Raw genomic sequence first — 18709 nt, 5'->3', positions numbered from 1 at the left:
AAAGAATAATCCCCTTGCATTACATTAACTGATTGCAGGACTAGAATTACTGGAAAGGCTCTGCCCTTAATCAGTGATGTGGCCCCATACTGGCTGTACATTTGCATAGGATGCAAGAATTTATGCTATGTTATAAGAGACTGGACTGGTCTAATATTTAAGTAAAGGATGAAGAGGAAGAGAAAATAATGACAAAGAAGATTTTCCTTTTGCTCTAACATGAATTTTAAAAAAGAAAAAAAAACCTAATATGCTTTGAATGCTTTTGCTCATTCTTTATCTTCAGGTAATTGGCCCACTATACTCACACAGAAATCAGTAATTCAAGTGCAATGTATACAGTTACCAGGGAACAGAATATCTTGACACTATCAAGGTTTTAAGGAAATAAAACCGCAAAAGCTGGGAGGAAGAGAAAGAAAGTACAGTTTGTCTGTTTCTGGGATTTCAACGGGTGCATTCAGATTGGAGGTGATGTTTAAGGAACAGCATAGGCAATCTCACCAGCTGCTAACAATGAAACATTTAACACCAACTGGTGTTACACTGGTGCCTGAGACTCGGAACACCTCCACCTGCCTGGCAATATGGTGGTAGGAACTAGTTCACAGGGAATCCAGGAATGATTTCAACCACCCTAAGTCATTTTTCATATGTGACTTACCCTTAATTTGGCAGCACAATGAGGACCTAGCAATGCTGTAAGCCCACACTCACACTTCAGGGCTTTTTTCATGCCTTGGATATCAGCTCACTCTTCATACACATGCCCTACTCAAAGCACAGGCAGCAAATTGATAATTAATTGCAAATTTCCTATCAATAACTAAGCTACAAAGCTAAAATTAATAGAGTTTAAAACCCTTTTTAGAGGTTTAGTACAGGAAAGCTACTAATAAAAGAATTCTGGACAAAGAGATGAACAAGCAACCTAAAAACAGGGAGCTGAGATTTGATTATTTCCTTGAAGACTACTGCCCTTCTACACACTGCTGAGACTAAGATTTCACAGTATTAAACTTCTCATTATGTAGATTTATTTACACATATTATTAAAAAAATTGCAAACATGTTTTATAGTTCTTATTATATTTGTAAACACAGGTAGGAAAGGTTTATGCTCCAACCTATTTCACACTATCTTTTCATCAGCTTTTTTTAAAGCTTTTCTCCACCTGTAACCTTGATGCAAAGGAAAACACGATACACAAATTCATTATAAATAGTAAACCAGGAAAACCCTTCTTTTCATAAAGGAAAAACCTGTAATTTTTCCTTTATTCATCTAATTTCCATAGCCAAAAAAAAAAAAAAAAAAAAAAAAAAAAAAAAAAAAAAAAGAACATATGAGGCCAGAAAACCTTACTGCTCCATTTGGGAAGGCATTTTGAGAAAACAGCTCCCTACACCTTGAAATCCTATGGGATATTATCTGCTATTCTAAAACTCTGTGGATAGGGTTATGTGCTTGCAGTGGTCATGGCAGCTTTTAGAGCTGGATCCCTGTTCCACACTCCCAAACTGTCATGCAATAGGAGATTTCTAGATTTCGCTGCTGCTGTTGATTTCTCCCGTGTTTGCACCCACTGCTTTAGAAGTGTCTGGAGTGAGCAGCTCAGAGTGGCTGCCAGAAGGTGCACTGAGAGCAGCAAATGTAGATACAACTCCCTTAGGGAGACTCGACATCAGTTTCAATAGTTACCAGCTTTAGTATGGGTGACACTTGTAGCCTCTGCCAGCTTGAGGTAAAAAAAAACCCCAACTTGAGTCATGTCCAAACATGGATCTTCCCAAGGGTAACCTGTCAGCTGTCTGCTGAATATAATGTAGTTTCTTAAAGAAGATAAATTAATTTTAACTGTTCTAGGTGGGAAGGCAGAGCTCCTGTGTCATTATCATTTTACAGATGGATATGTGTGTTTACTTTTTTTTTTATTTCATTATAAAGAGGTATGAGTTTGCTGTCATTAAAAAACCTGCAATCTGGTTTTTAGTGTCTGATCCAATTATGTGTGCTTCTGGAAAGACACACAACCAAATAAATAATTGGAGAGGTGCAACTCTGAAATGACAATTGTTATTCATCGATCTCTTTCTGCAAGCCGAGATTGAGAGATGTAAACTTCAAGTGAATGAGATCTCCTGGGTGAGATTCTTCAGTTCAAACACAGTAAACAACTGTTGTCCTCTGATGCACATTTTAGTACTGCTGCAGGCAAACTTTCTAAATATTAATAAAAAACCTATACAGATGAAAAGGAAGCCCTGGGAGTTGCTACAGAATTACTTGCCACAGTCTAGGTCTAATCAAAGAAACACATGTTTCAGGTCAGAAAGGAAAGGAGATTCCCTAATTTGCTGTAGTATTTCCCCTTCTGGAATCACAGAGAGGTCAAAATTGACTAAACTGCAACAGATTAAATGTACCAGATTGTGATTGTTGTGGTTAAAAAAAATCAAACCAAGGGAGAGCCAGGTATTTCTGTGCCCAAAAGCCACCATATCTCACAGGATTATACCATTTCCTACTGTCAGACTGGCCTGCAAGAACATTTCCCTCTGCCAAGTTCAGACCCAGGGATGCTCTGCTCTGAAGGAGGCAAATAGGGCAGTCACATACGAGTAACAAGAGAAAATAAGAGAGATGCTCTGGCACAGATGATCCCAGTGACCACAGGCTCCCCAAAACTGTCAGTTTGACTTCCTGTGAAGATAGTCCCTCCATGCGAGGGATGGTGTAAGTGCTGCAGAAATGCTTTCATGTGCAAGATAGCATCTCACCCTGGGGAGATTGGTGTGTGCAAGCAGCAAACACTCACCCCATCCCCAGTTAGAGAAATCTGTCTATATTTCAGTTTGCTGATGTTCTGATAGAAATAAACATATCTATATAAAACCTTGTATTTTATATACCCAGATATACATGGGTTTGCAGCTGTACTGAAAATAGGTAGCAGCATTTCCCAGGCATTTTTTGGAGTCTGTTGAGAAAGAAGACGTGATAGTTGCATGGTGATAACCTGACTGATAATATCGGTGGGTAAGAACCAAATGTTGGCTCTAGAAGACTGCCAAGCTAGGAAATGTAACTCACCTCTCTACAAAAGAAAGACGCTAACATGAGAAAAGGGCAGTAGATCAAGATGCTTCTGTTCTCCCCACAGTCATCTCATGTAACACAAATCCCTTGGTACTTATTTTCCAGAGACAGAGAGGAGAATCACAGAGCTGAGGAAAAAGCACACACAATAACTTGCCGCTCCTTTCAAGCTAATGCTGGGAAAAGACTGAAGTGGTGAGAAAAAGATTTCATTTTGGCCCAGAGAATCATTGCATCAAAACCTAAAAGAGGTTCTAGCAGTCACTAAGCCCACTCCTGAGGGATCTCAGAACCAGAAATGAGAAGAGTTCCTAACAGCAGCAATGAGGGGTCAAGACACAGCCTTTAGAAGACACTCTTTCTTTGAATCACTCTCCTCCCATCAGCCTCCCTTCTGCCCTGAGGGACAGCACCCACAGCTCTAGGCAGAGGAGGAGCCAGATGATTTTTACTTACATCACCCTATCAGACACCTGGGGAAGGAATGAGACTAAAAGCCTGTAAAAGATACAAATGCAAATTCAGGCACTACCATCACCAAGAGGTATGACAGGATGCAGTAACATCTCCTGTCCAACACTCATGGGAAAATTCTGAAGGTAAAAAACAGCATTAAAAGTCTTACTCTAGGAAACTTTCAGAGAACAGTTAACCAGGATTATTTTCTATATCTTTATGTGAAAGGCAGAGGACCTTGATGAATAACTGCCTTAGAGGAAAGTTCTCTGCCAGGAGCAGAGAAAAACCACTACACTCCAAAAATACCAGAGAACAGCCTGAATACTTGCTTAGGGCAACACACATGATTCTGCCATCTTACCTTTCTATTACAGAATGATTAAGAGATGCCTTCTTTTAAAAATCATCCACCTTTTATCTTAGCACAAATTCGAACATTTTAGCATTTTTCTGTTTAAAGGAGAAAGGTGATTATCACCATACAATAAAAAGAATCTACAATGGATTACTGCGGCATTTCAATAGATTATTTATCCTGAAAAATCTTAGGAGGTGATATCTGTAGAAAGCATGATAGAAAACTATAGATAGCTGGGAGCAGACTGGAGCTATATGTGAGCATGATGCCCTCTGTCCCACTGTGCAGCTGGGGAGCTCGGGGGAAGGCATGGGCTGATTAATCCACAGCCTGGATGAGCCCCTCACAGACATCCTCCTCTCAATCCGCTTGTGCATTACATCAGGTTTTTAAGAATTGTTCAAGTACAGGCCATTGCTCAAATACTTGAGTGGTACAAAGCTGAGTATTTAAAAAATAAATTTGAACTAAATTAAACAAGATAAAAGAAAGTTGGCGTTTTGGCTTTTATTTTTAGAATGAACTCTATTCTTGCCTGAAAGTATTTGGTAGCCTAGGAACTTTGATTGTCTTACTTGAAGGGCTTCATGGTGAGAGAACTGCTACATTGCTGAATCCAAATGAGGAAAAATACATCCTCCATCACAAACAATACCCTGATCTTATTATTAGGTAGGGTTATTTTTGCTGTTTGTTTTACCAATCTGCTGTTCATCATAGCTCCAGTACTAATATTTGCCCTTGTGGTAGCCAAAATAGGTAAGAGTACTTTGATTTTTTAATGATAAAATATTTTTTACATAGTAAATACCAAGAATTAAAGCATATATACATTTTTTGACAATCCTGAATTTTCCTTTCAGAGTCGTAATGTCGTCCTAGCTAGCAGTTCACTCTGAAAAAAATAAAATAATGTTCTGTATTTGGCTGCAACTTTTGTGTAAGTGCAAGCAAGAACTGCAGTATTTTTTAAATGAGCCACAGTGATAGCTTTGCACTTCCTTGAGGCCTCTTCTCTTCTCACTGAATGAACTCCAGGGAATGGCATCATGTCGGGCTTTCCAGATGGATTATGTGAAGCCATAGCTCAATGTCATTTTCAATAGCAAGGCTCATAATTAAAGGTCAAATAGTCACTTCATCTGCAATCAATCAATAGAAGAAGTACTAATACTAAGTACTAATCAATCAATGGCAAATGCACTAATAAAAGCCATGCATCAAATGTCTGCATATGTGTGTGCTCACATGTACCATGCATATATGTGAGCAGGGAAAAGGAGAGAAAGGGAACAACACGGGGGTGAAAATGCCAGAGGCCATTGTGGATACTATATTTATCTTGGCTCCCTTGCAAGTTCCTATCCTGCTTCACTCATTAGGTGAAATGCAAATAAACAGTGTTTTTTCTGCACGTGTGATGGCCTGTATTCACACTCCACCTCTATGCAGAGGTACCGGCTTGTGCTCCCAACTAAGGAACACAAAGGCACCTTCCCTGTGTAATTTGTCCTTACACAAACACGCCCTGCACTCTGATCTTTGAGACAAAAAGTGTGTCAACTGTTCTGTCTACAAAATAAAACCCAGCATATGGGAACAGCACTCATCTCCGTGCAGAGCAAGAACTTATTCATGGATGCAACAGTGGAAGTGGCAGTTGGCCTCATGAGCATGCACTGCATGGGAATTAGTTGGTTTCATAATATGGTGTGGGAGAAAGTGACTTACAAAAGTCTTCTCATGCCTCTCTTATTACCACTTCTAAAGCTTTAAAGCTGTCAGCTCTTCTCCCACTTTAGTTGGTGCCATTCTCAGCTCCCCAGGGAATGGGCCAGACATACTTATTTGGAGTTTCACCTGCCAAGCTGAGAGAAATCATTTTCAAAGTGAAAGAACAAGTGTTGGGGGGTCATTTATACACTGACACTGGAATCCTGAAGACAAACAAAGCAGAGCTCCACAACGGATGTGAAATGGGAGCGTGAGTCGTGTTTGTGCTTTCAGGCATTGCAGTGACAGAAGGGGAAGGAAAAGCTCTCTCCACCCTAAGCAAGGAGAAGATCTCCTTGGTTTATAACAAACACCTATGGACAAGCAGAAATGTGCCAGAACAGCAAAAGAGTAAGGGCCAAAATGCCTGTGTTCATCTTGTTTCTGCTAAGACCGGGGTAGACAGGGAAACATGTAAGTTTCATTCAGAAACAGCTAATCCTTAAAAATGAAGTAGATCTACTCTACTCCCATCTTCAGTGAAAGAAAAAGTGCTGCCTGCTCTAGTTAACATATCTGCATCATCAGCTCAGGGGCATGCCTCATCATACCCTGGCTTTGTAAAACTCAGTACTACTTATTTTCATATAGATTTGTATTTATACGGTTCTTCGTCATCTGGAACTGGTATTAACACCAAACAGAATAAAATATCAGTGGTCCCAAACTCAGCCAGGTGGAATCTGATACACAGCAGGCACGCCTGGACACCCGTGGAGCAGGGTGCACACAAGAACAGCAGACTTTGACCAAGGACTGCCAAAAGGAGCATCTCCATCCCACTCTCCCAGCATGACTGGAAAGCAATCTGCCCCAAAGGTGACAGACAGAACAGTCCAGAGCTGAGAAACAACCCCACTGTAGCACATTCCACTATCTACCTGTATTCACTTCAACCTGCACACTTGGACATGGGATATCTGGACTAGGGAAAAAGGGTATTTATGGCTGTGGAGAAGATGCAGGAGTCCTTGAAGTCAATGTGGCCAAGGTATTTTTGCTGGTGCACTCAGGCAAAGAAAGCTGCAGAATACAAAAGCTGGCTCATGAGGCTATGCTAACATGAGCAGTTACTTGGAATTGGGAAAATATGAGCCAAAAGGTCAAGGGAGCTAGGAACCTCAAACTAAGTTCTTCTAAAAAAGAAAATAAAATAAAAAATTGAGAGTGTAGTAGCAGAAGAAAAGTGATCTGAGTCAGCTGTGTGCACAGAGTCAGGTCAAGACAGGCTGCTCATGCAGCTTGGATGCTTGGTAGAGTGAGTGAAAGAAACAAACAGTCCTCATTTTTTGGGGGGTGATGGCAAGCCCCTTTAGGACTTAAATATTTAAAAAGGCTTTGTGCTTATTTTCTCTGTGTCATGGCAAGCTGGCAGAAATATTCAACACAGCATATATAAAACTATTCCCACCAGGGAGAGAAGGGGAAACTTGCACATTGGTGCTGTTAAACACAATGAGCTTCTCCAGCTTTTCTTTTGCAGTATCCCAGTTGTGCCCTAAGTTCATACTCACCTCCAAACAGCAAGCACAGCAGTGTGGTATGACTTATGTGTGCAGTCGCTTTGTACGAATACAAGTGTAACTGTCCTGAATACATGCTCATTTATTAGTCCAAGCTCAGTTTCATAGAACATTTAGCTGGAAAAGACCAATGTCGTTTAATCTATGTTCTGCTCCAAGGCAGGATCAACTCCAGCTATTTAATTCCCATCTGAGGCTTGTCTACAATGATAGGAGATTGAAGACATCAATAGGCAACATATTCCAAAGCTGAGCTGTTTTACACTTGACAGGTTTCCCTGATTGTTAGCTTAAATCATCATCACTGTAACAAAGTCCTTCCCTTTACAAAGTCCACTGTGACAGAGTTCCTTCCTTCCTTCCTTGCATCTACCTTTTATGCATTTGAAGATCACTGCAGTATTTCACTTATCTTCTCTCAACAATCCCAAGTGCTTCAATCTACCTCTGGGGTCACATTTTTAAGGTCTATGATCATTCATGTCACTCTCTTCTGATCTCCTTCCAGTAAGTCCACATAATTTTTGAATTGTGGAGCCCAAAACATTGTGCAAATATCAGAAGCCGTAACATTCTAAAGCCACACAACTTTTGCTACTTCTCTGCAACTCAAAGGACCCTCTGTGAAAGGAAGGTAAGTTAGTTTAGTATGCTATGTATTTGACAGAGCAGTGGGGCTGTTACTCATTTCCTTGTTCTTCCTACTCTGTTAAAATAATTTATTTAATGACTTGGTTCAGTAGCATTCTACAAAATGAAGTTAAAACTCACTGATCTATAATTCCTCGTCTACTTCTCATTTCCACTGTAAAAAGAGACATGTTATTTGACTTCTCCTTGTCTTCCAGGAACTCCTCCACTTCCCACAGACTTTCAAAGGCACTTGCTAACAGCTCTGCAGCACAGTCCTGGCTGAAGCAAAGAACCCTGAGGTGAGTTTTGCTCTATCAAACCGACTTGGAAAACATCTAAGTCCCACCTTGTTCTTCCCCTGTTTCAGGCTGTGTTCTTACCTTTGTTATTGACATTAGCTGTGTTCCTCTTTCACAGATACACTCTTGGAAAGAGTCAGATATTGAGTCATATATGATTTACCAAACATCTGTTTTTATAATCTGAAAACAGTCCAGTTGTGTCTCTGACTGAACACAATGGATGAACCAGTAGCAAATGGCTGTAAGTTTTTCTGCTTCACAGTATTTTGTGAATACCCATCAGAACATTCTATCATCACTACGGGGTCATAAGTGACAAATACCTCTATGAAATTTTGATAAATGAATTCCAAGAAATAAAGCTATCCAATGTACCTGTAGACTTCAACACATACATTTTGCTCATGTTAAGCAAAACAGTATTGTCTATTTGTGATTTCTGAGTACACTGCGTCCTTTGATTTTCACTTGGACATCCCAGTTTTCAGATGTAAAATTTTACTGTCAAACTGGGCAGATACAGCTTGCAATCTCTTCAGAAACAAGCCTGAAATTTTATCAGCATTGGGTTAGGCAACAGAACAGAATGAGAACAGAAAGAATAATACAGCTTTCCAAAAATCAGGTGGTCTTACAACAACTAAAATCTCAGCTAAAAAGATTGTGTTCTCTGCTCTGTAGGAATCATTTATTTCATCTGTGCAAGAATATTATCCTACTATTAGTATCATACTGGTAGCAGTACTTGTTACACTAAACCTAAAACCATTTAAGCAGAAAAACCAGCAACCAAACCAATTTTTTTTCCAACACAGCAATGCATGAATGTTACGGTTGTTTTACTTACAAGCTCATCTCCTGACTTACCCAGGGTGAGGGATTTGTGTGTGGAACAGAAGACAATAGCCACTGTGTCTGCTGGTGTGAAAGTAGAGTTATTCCTACAAAACAAAAGAGTTTTAATAACCTCTGATAGCAAAAAACCTTCTTAAAACAGCATCTATCAAATTTATTACTTTGAGGATCCATATACACGTTCACATCACTTTGATCAGTCTAGTGATAGAAATAACTCCACCCATAAATGAACAGTAGTGTTTGATTTATTTTTTTTAGCAGAATTGTTTCTCTGTTGTGGCAAGCTCTCTAATGATTACACTCCCACGTGAAGGATAGGAATTTTGAAGACATGGTGTGTAGGACACAACTTTATTCCAGCCAAGTTTATTTTGTCAAACATGCAAAAATATCAGAGCAGGGGTGACTTTGCTCCACAAAAGAAGAGAGAATGACCTATGATTTCTTTTCCTAGTATGGAACAGTAAAAAGAATGCTCAGTTTGGGCACTATATTGAGTCTACACTAAGAAGTTAGCTTCCACTTCAGTGAAAAACTACTTCTAAGGGTTTAAACATGGACTAAGGTCAGGAGGGGTGGGGAAATTACATTTATGGAGAGAGAGGGGGATATGACTGGCCAATGGATCACTCTTTGGACCAAATTAGGAGCAGTTCTATGAGACTGCAGATATTCCCCACACTGAGCTGGTTGCTGCTTAAGGCATTTTAGATTTCACAGTTGGGGCATATCTTCCCCCCAGGTTAGGTCTAGCAGTTCAGAAGTTATTTAAAAAATGCCTTTTAAGGCCAGGATATGATCTTGTCACAGAGAAATTTTCTCGTGGCACTGAAAAAAGCCTAAGTAGCTCTACGACACTGTCCCCTTCTTCGTGATTCTCCCTTATGGACATTGTATAATTTATATAAAGCATATGCCTGGAGTCTGCTGTTTTGTGGCACTCCCCATTCAGCAGAGTGCTGCTAAAACAAATACTCCAGTAAGCCTAAGTGAGAGGAGAGCTGTGGCTACTCCAAGCAGCACCAGTGATGCCCTGAGTCACTGGTTAGCACCACTCTCACAGTACTAGTTTTTGAGAAGTGAATGTTCAACTATCCTCCCTGGTTGATATTTTAAAAAAGAAAAAAACCAAACCAAACCCCCGCCCAAAAAAATCTACCAAACATTAGTTCAGGACAACTGTCTTTTAAGAATCACCATATAAATGTAGCAAATTTGACATGTACAGAGCGGAGTGAATTGCCAGCCCAGCAAATGTATCTTGAGATGTAAAAAGTCAAACTGAGGTCTCTCTCTCATATGTCATCAGCATGTCTGCAAGGCAAATTATACCTCCAGTGACATCTGTGCAAATTCATTTTTTTCAGTGGATGAGGTATAGCAGTGATTGATTGAGATTTAACAACTCTGTAATTAATGCACAAGAAAGAATAGAATTCTGCTCTCTTAGCCTATGAAACTCTAACAGAGAAAATGCAGTAAGGACAATACAAAATACCAAAATGAGGTGACCCCTATTCAGAAACCCGCCTTCACACATTTGCATAAACTTTGTCACCCAAACCAAAGATAGCACACAAAAGAAATATTCAAAGGTTGTGATTCGGCACATAAAATTACCTTGTGGAGAAGAGGAAAGTCAAAAACATGAAGCTCATCTGAACAGAAAATACTGAAAGAGAAACAAGCTAAAATTAGACCACAATAGAAATTACCCTGTCTATGCCTTTTGTTCCCATACTACCGGCCAGAAACAAGGCTGGACCAAGTCTAGCCAGAGAAATCCACTGACAGACAACCTTTAAAGACTGCCTGGAAGAACAATACAAATCATTCCATCCAGGAAGCTTGAATTAATGTTATGGCTGCACAAGTTCTTCCTGGGGTAACTCCTCTGAATCAAGTGCTTCTTGACACGATGAATGGCAGGAGATAGGGCATGGGCTGCACGTCTCTTTGTACAAGTTTTGCTTATTGGGTTGACAACATAAAATCTGTCAGGCCTGCTCTGGTTGCTGGGCATTTAGACTTGCTATTTTGCAGGAGAAAGCAGAGTGTGTAAGGATGATCCAAATAAATATTCTCAGCCCTGGGTATATCAATCATGATCATTCATGGGGAGAGGAAGAGAAGATCATCATAGATGTTTGAATTCTCTCTGAGACAAAGGCTAGCTCCTGGGCTGGGCAGTGTGTGTCAGACACTTCCTTCCAGCTCAGTCAGCTCTGTTAGTGCAGGGAGTTGTGAGCATCCCAGGGGAGCTCTTCTCTCTGCCAGCTCTGCTGACACCCACAGGGGCTCGGGGGAGCACAGAGCCCTCCCTGGGACTGCAGAGATACCAGGAGAAGCCAGTGGCTCCCATGAGTAGCTGCAGAGACCAAATGTCACCCCAGAGCACAGGGACTCCCCACAAGGCTGGAGGAGAGACCCTGTGACCTGCACAGGCCTTTTCTGAGCTGGTGGGTTTGGGGAGAAAGGCTTTTACTTGCAGCAGAATCTGGGGTGGGTTCTCTCCGTGTTCCTTGCAAAACTTGTGAATGCAATAAGGCTGACATGCCCCATAGGGCAGTGCAAGTCAAGACAATGCATTTGATTTTGACCTCAGTTTACAACTGGGAAACATGGCAGGGATATTAGCTATTACCAGTGACATTTTCTATTCTCCTACATACATTTCCTAGAATTTATAAATGTCACCTCAGCATGCACTTAATTCCTCCTTCGTGAACTAAGGGAGCAATCCATTGTTCCTGAATCACAATTTTTCTCCAACTAAGTACAATAATTTAATATGCACAGAAAAAACCAATCCCCTATTACACATAATTCTGTAAAGCAATAAACATGTGTTGCTACCAATTATTCCTTGTGAATATTTTGCCATGGCTAGAATATTAGCATAAAAATTACATAAAAACATTAATCAGCAGAATAACAAACTCAGTTTCACCTCGAATTCCTCTTGCTAATTTCACTTCCTGGTGTAACACAATACAAGCATCCACCTAACACATCCAGTGGTGACACAGAAACATATTCCAGAATACAACATGCATACCCATCTCCAAAACTTCCTTGGTTCTTGGTTTTATAAATATTCGAGGGAAAAAACCCATCCAGTTGTCTAATATGTTCCAAGCATTTCCAACACTTATGTTAATGTTCTTACTAAGAAATTCCAGTTCGTGCACACTGGCAATGAACGTGTAGATACAATTTTCAGTGTATTCCACAGCAAATGGCACACTTCATTCCGCATGGCACAAGTACAGAGCTGTCTTGGAGAGAAATAAAGGCCAAGCAAGGCAACAGAAGCAAACACTCTACATCAGCTATTCTAGGAAGAAAACGCCTTTTTTAAATAAAAAAGGAACTTTTTTTCCCCCACCAAAGTAGTGGTCAGCAGAGTAACATAAAATTACTTCATTCTGAGTTTCTCTACATGTTAAGTCCAAGTAGAAAATCTCTGTATCATTCTTTTTTTGCTGACAACTCTGCACTGATTTAAGTGCAAGGTCCTTCTGGGGTGCCAGTACAAAGAAGTATTTATTCCATTTCAAAAAAAGCTCCATAGCATTGCTCCCTACTTCATTGCTTTCAGAATAAAACATTGATATAGTACCATTTACAATTACATGTATTATTTGACACAGGTATAGTGTTTCATAATCAAAAAAAAAAAAAGCCACAGATAGGACAGAATGCACAAAGGGCAGAAGCAATTTTCCTACTGGCTTTAGTAGAGGTCAGATTTGTAGAAGATACATTATTTTTATTAGACAGAAGCATATGCAGACACATATCTCAAAGCAGGTGATGGACTGCTTTCTTGAAATCTAACAGTTTTAGAGTATGAGATGTGATTTATGCTGAAGTATACTGTAGTTACTTCTCCCCCATGCAAATTGAAACTCCTGTCTGCGGACAGTCTGAAGCAAGATGGGAATTCCCTGCTGGGAGAGGAGACAGTGCCTGTACAGCACTGCCTTTCCCTGGGAGGGAGGGATCTGCAAGAGTGTTTCCAGCTGATGGCAAGGATACCAGCAGCCTATTCTCACATGGATGTTATTTAAGGCTGAATGACTTGAGTGCTTCTAAAACAAACTCTAAGAAATGTGCTCATCCACAGAAACAGATCAACACATTCAAACTCCCAACTAGTTTCTACCTTTATAATATGCTAAGGAGGGACAGTTTAAAAATTATAACAGTGCTTCTGAGCAACAGCTCAACCCCAAATCTTTCCTTGCTGTTTGGAACAGTGCCATCTGTATATTTCATGGCTGTTTAATTACATAAAAGCCAAAACCAGAATGCCAATAATGCCCTTTCAGAAAGGAAGGACCACAGAGCAACCTCAGGCACACCTAAACACCAGGGTTCATTCTTGTCTAAAAGCTTACTTGACCACCTAAATGCATGCAGCTCCTAAGAGGTTTGGCAATCTGGTTTACGAGATGCTTTAGGAGTTCTAACACCCTGCTAATACCCCCTCCAGCTCCCCCACTACATGTAGCTCGTACCAGACCTGAAACACACACAAAAAAAGAGTCATTTTAGAGCTGAACTTACTTATGAACACGACTATAATCAAGCTAAATTTATCCAGGTCGATATTTGGATTGGCGAAAGTATCGCAGAAGGTTGTGTAGATGATCATCAGGAGCACACAGCTGCTGATAGCACCAAATGGAGGCTTCTTCCTTTCCAGCCAGTCCTTGATGTATCTTCGGACAATCTGAAACACAGAAACCAACAGGTTGCCTCTTTTCAAAGATGCAGGGAGCCAAGTTGGGCATCACAAAGTGAATCTGACAGCGGAAAGACACAAAGAGAAGAGAGTAATTTGGATGACGGCCACAGTGGATTTCAAAGCTTCCCTGCCACACAACTCTTCTTCTGGGGAATTTAACATTTGTAGTGCAACTTCCACTGGGCGTCCATAATGAGAGAATATTTTCAAGTACATTCAAATCCATCCTTAATCATGCCAAATGTTCTTTGCTAGCTGTCACTGAGACATGCCCATTAAGCCTCCCCAAAGTTTATCTCCTCTGCTGATACTAATGGATGTATGTAATTATCACAGTCCCCTTTGCATCAACAGACAATTCCAAGTGCAACTTTGGGAATCTTAAAAATCTGACATCTTCAGGAATTTCATGACGGTAGATAATCGAAAGTGATCCATGGAACATTTTAATATTTAAATACCTAGCGATGCACCAGAAGTTTTTAATTAAATTATAACTCAAGCTTGAAAAGCAAAAGTGCATGTGTTGTGGGAGTTTAAATAATTCAAACTCTGAATATCTGGAGTTTTTGTAAATCCAAAGACAAATGCCATTTGCACGCTTTTAGAATACAAGAATTAACACATGAAAACAAGGAAACCTACTGCACTTAGCGGAACTTTTGCACTTTCAGGAAACGGAATATGAAGCAGTTTTTCAAGAATTTTTTAGAAACTACTATAAATTTTAAAGCAACCTCAACTTTCAAATTATGCTGAATACCACAGCACTAAGCCTCAGCAGATACAATGCATCTATTTTAGTCCTGCCTGGGGAGTCGCTTTTAGTTTTTCTGTTTACTTTATATGGTTTGAAAAAACTTTTTAAAGCTTTTATCATACAGCTGCAACTTGTGTTAATTTTTCAGCAATTGCATTATCTTGCCTAATTTCTCCTGAGGCCTCCTGATGTTCTCTGTTACCACGCTCTTTTGGAAATCACAGCCCAGGATCCTGAAGCATTTCTGCCAAAGGGCTCCAAAGGTGTCTCATGACCTTCCCTTAGCGGGGCCATTAGCAAACATCACCACCACTGGTTTAATAACACAGAAAATCTTAGAGGCATTCAGGATTAATATCAAGGCGCCATCACCAATGCTACCATAGGAACCTTTCACATAACAAATGCCAAAGCCACGGGATCAAGTTGCTCTCAGTTTTCCTGAAGGCTCTCAGTTTTCCTCACTGCTTTCCTGGCTTGTTTGTAAGCCCCTCAGCAGGGAAGTCCTGGGAGCAGCTATCCCCGCCATCACAGCAATGAGACTCCATCAGGGCACACACTAAAACTTTGGCACGTGGGCTCCATGCCAAGCTGAGCAGGCTGAAGATCAGCACTCACTTCCCAGCTCTTGTGGGCTTCCTGCTGATGAAAAATAACAAATTTGCAGGAAAATATCTAAGGGAACGCTCAACGCCCCGGTGAAAACACTGAACTTTAAAATGTCACACTTGCCAGATGTTAAAGAGAGAAAATAACAAAAAATGTAAGGCCAGACTTCTGAAAGAGCCTCCACTGGAGCTCCCTCAGCTACTGGGTAGGAATAAGACACTGCATTGATGAAAGAGACACAAGAAAGTGAAGACATGCAGGGTGCAATGTGAAAGACATCTAATAGGAAGTTCAGATTAGTCTAAGTCTGAGCAAATTTGGGACTCTAATTATCAGAAGCAAAAAGCAAAGTCTTTCACTTCTAAAGTGAGTGGGTTTTTTAAAGAAAGTTAAAAAAAAATCTATTATCCCTTAAATTGTCACACTGGGGAAGAAGAAAAACTACTTAAGGCCATCTATTAATTTATGGTCCTTCCAGAAGATTTATATTGAAAGTAACGAGATGTTGAAAAAGTAAAGTGATGGTTCATTATGCCACGGTACAATTTCTAGTAGAAGTATTTAATACAAAAACTATAACCCTGTGTTTTTTCAGGCTCTAATTATAACAGATATGACACTAATAACATAATACACATATTTATCCTTGACTGACATAGAAGAGAAATTAAAAAAACATTAAAAAATGAAACTGCAATTATTTTCTCATAATCTTCAATTGAGTGATACCTTCTTTAAATATCCACCTCTACCTAGCCTGGAATTTTTGTGACTCAATAACCATAAATATCAGTACAACTTCTTACTGCACAGGGTATTTTTTTAAAAAAAAATTACATAGTCACACCCTGAAGAACTAAATTGTGGCTCCAGGAAATCATCTGATCAACCCAGTGTCATGCTAAATGTGCAAAAAATACAGACAAGATACATCTTCTCTAACACAGAGTCCCTTACATTTTGATCTTCTCACAAGGTTCAACATGATCTCTAATTTCAGAGGTCAATTCAGCCTATAATCACTGATTCAAGGTAACCTAAATTCTTGTATAACTTCAGGGGAGAAATATAACCCTACAGAAGCTCATGTCAGCTGATTCACTTTGACTGAAAAACAATCCATTTGTTATTCATGCCTGGAAGAGCTGCTTCAGGACAAGGATGCTTTGAAAGCCTTTTAATTCTTAACCCAATTCTATAACTTTTCAGGGTAAACACGGAGCTACAAAAAACAAAATTGTGACTATTTGTAGCGAAATAACGATAAATGCCACAAATACAATAAAGACAACGTGCATTCAGAGCCAGGGCTGAGATACTAAAGCTTCATTTGTCTGAAATGCAACAAAAGCTAACACAGTCAGCTTTGAACGTTAATGTGAACCACTGGTATCCAAAATAGATGCACGACACTGATGAAAAATAGCAAAAAGGGGATGTATTTGGTTTTGTGGCAAGGTTTGGTGGCGGAGCAGGCAACAGGGGTGGCTACTGGGAGAAGCGCCAGAAGCTTCCTTAATGACTGATGGAGCCAGTGCCAGCCAGCTGCAAGATGGAGCCATCCCTGGCCAAGGTCTGAGCTCAGCAGTGCTGCTGGTAGTGATGCTCTGTAAAGATTTTCATGCAGATCCAAACGCCAGGCCCAAAGAGCAGGGAAAGGCTGACCCAGAGATTGCACGTGAAAGAACATGAAGGTGAATCCTTCCCTCAGACTACAGTTTAGTGGAGAAAACAGCGGAAGAGAAGCAAAAGCTCATAGTAGGTGATATTTTATAAATAACCTGTGTGATCAAAGATGCTGATAAACTCACAGAAAAGTTAGACAATAAAAGAACATAACTGTGTCCAGCAGGCAACCACCTCCTGAAGACTACATTCTGGCAATCTCCAAAGGTTTTAGAAAGGCATCAGGTCAAATTTGCTTCAAAACACAGTTTCAGGCTCAAACTTTCCTCTTGCCCAAGATTTAATTTTTAACAACAAAGAAATGTAATTACACTTGAATTAACAGTAGTGTCCCCATTTCAATTTAGTTCTTCTACCAGAATAGTTATATCCACAGTATTTTTCCTACAGACTGCTCTGTATCCTGCCATAACCTCCTTGTCTGAACACCAACCTCCCAAAGCAAACTGGCTCAATGCTCAAATGCTTATTTCCCTTAACATCCTTGGGCAAAGAAACGTGAGCTGCCATTCCAGGAAAGCAGGTAAATAATGCTCATCTGTTATTAGATCACACATGAAAACAGCAGAAGGTGTGTTACAGAGAAACAATTCACTTCCCTAATAGTACCTTCAAAACAGTCACACTGTATGCCCAGAGAAATCTGTCAGTAAAATACAACTAGAATGTTTCCACCTGTCTCCCCAAGTGCTGGACACACAAGGTAAAAATGCAATGAACAATGTAATTCATTAATGTTCATTATTAATTGAACTAAATAGGACAAGGAGTTCCCCCTCCCACATCTTATATGGAATGAAATAATTTCTGATATTAGTCATACAGTACATCTCCTAAAAATTACCTAGATCTGTGACTTGTTTGTTTATTAAACCCAAGAAATGAAAAAAAACCCACCAAACCCAATAACAATGCCCCCAAAACTAAAAACAAACAAACCCACACACAAAAAATCCCTCAAAAAAACCCAACAAAACACCCAAACAAACAACCCAAACCTAAAAAACCCCAATGGAATAGATTGGAAATCAACTTTTTTGTTTTCAGTATACACAAAAGTGTGTCTTGGTATTTACATCATTATGTAAAATAGATTTTCCCTGATTCTACCCACTCTTTTGGACCGACTTCCTCCTTAACAGAATTCACAGTGGTTTTACTGCACTTCTGCTCCTTTTGTTTATTGTGTATTGGTATGTTCTTCTGAATACCTGGGAAACACACCTGAGGCTTCACCATCTCAGCAAAGAAACACAATCCACCTTTTCCTCGTGTTCAAACACATGAGTAAACAAGCTGAAACTGCTGGATTATCACCACACCTGAATGCAGCAGTCACCTTACCTAACTGGTCTTCTAAGGTAAGATTCCGAACTCATTATTAATTAATATTATTACTACCTATAGCGACAGACTTTTGCAATGAAGTTAAAATTGTAAAATTTTCTTTTGAAAATCTTTGAGTCTGGCTAGATACTTTAAACAGTCCAGAATTTTTTATATATCTCTTCTTATATAGTGATGGCAAACCGAGGAAGACAATTGCACGGAATATTGGGAACTATGTCAGTGAAGCCTGTAAGACGTGAAAGGTGAGAAAAATGGGAAGAAAATCAACAAAGATGACAGCAGCTGTAAAAACCAGTATGAAGAATCAGATCCTGGAATGGAAGAGAGATTAACTGGGTTGTAGAAATGAAATAAGATGCTAAGATGGACAACCTTCACAGATTTCTATAGCATAATCAGCCTCCATATATACAAGGTCTGCATGCCGGTTCAAATGCACAGACCCTTTTACACAGCAAAACTTGCACCACTTCAGCCACACCTCGCCCTGATAATTATAGAGGGATTTTACCTGTGTGAAGGCATAAATTCCCACCTGTTCCTGA

The 18709-nt window shown here is 39.9% G+C and overlaps 1 protein-coding gene across 1 annotated transcript in view; it reads right to left on the bottom strand.

The window, feature by feature from the left end:
• SLC10A7 (solute carrier family 10 member 7) overlaps positions 1 to 18709 on the bottom strand; it is a 137750-nt gene that overhangs the window by 9875 nt on the left and 109166 nt on the right. Inside the window, 3 exon segments of the mRNA XM_066318461.1 lie at positions 9016 to 9089; positions 10627 to 10678; positions 13579 to 13744. Coding sequence (XP_066174558.1) covers positions 9016 to 9089; positions 10627 to 10678; positions 13579 to 13744 — 292 coding nt within the window.

This window comes from Sylvia atricapilla, chromosome 4 (genome assembly GCF_009819655.1).
Source record: "Sylvia atricapilla isolate bSylAtr1 chromosome 4, bSylAtr1.pri, whole genome shotgun sequence".
Lineage (NCBI taxonomy): Eukaryota > Metazoa > Chordata > Aves > Passeriformes > Sylviidae > Sylvia > Sylvia atricapilla.
Note: the sequence above shows the minus strand (reverse complement) of the source record. Positions and strands in the feature narration are given on the sequence as shown.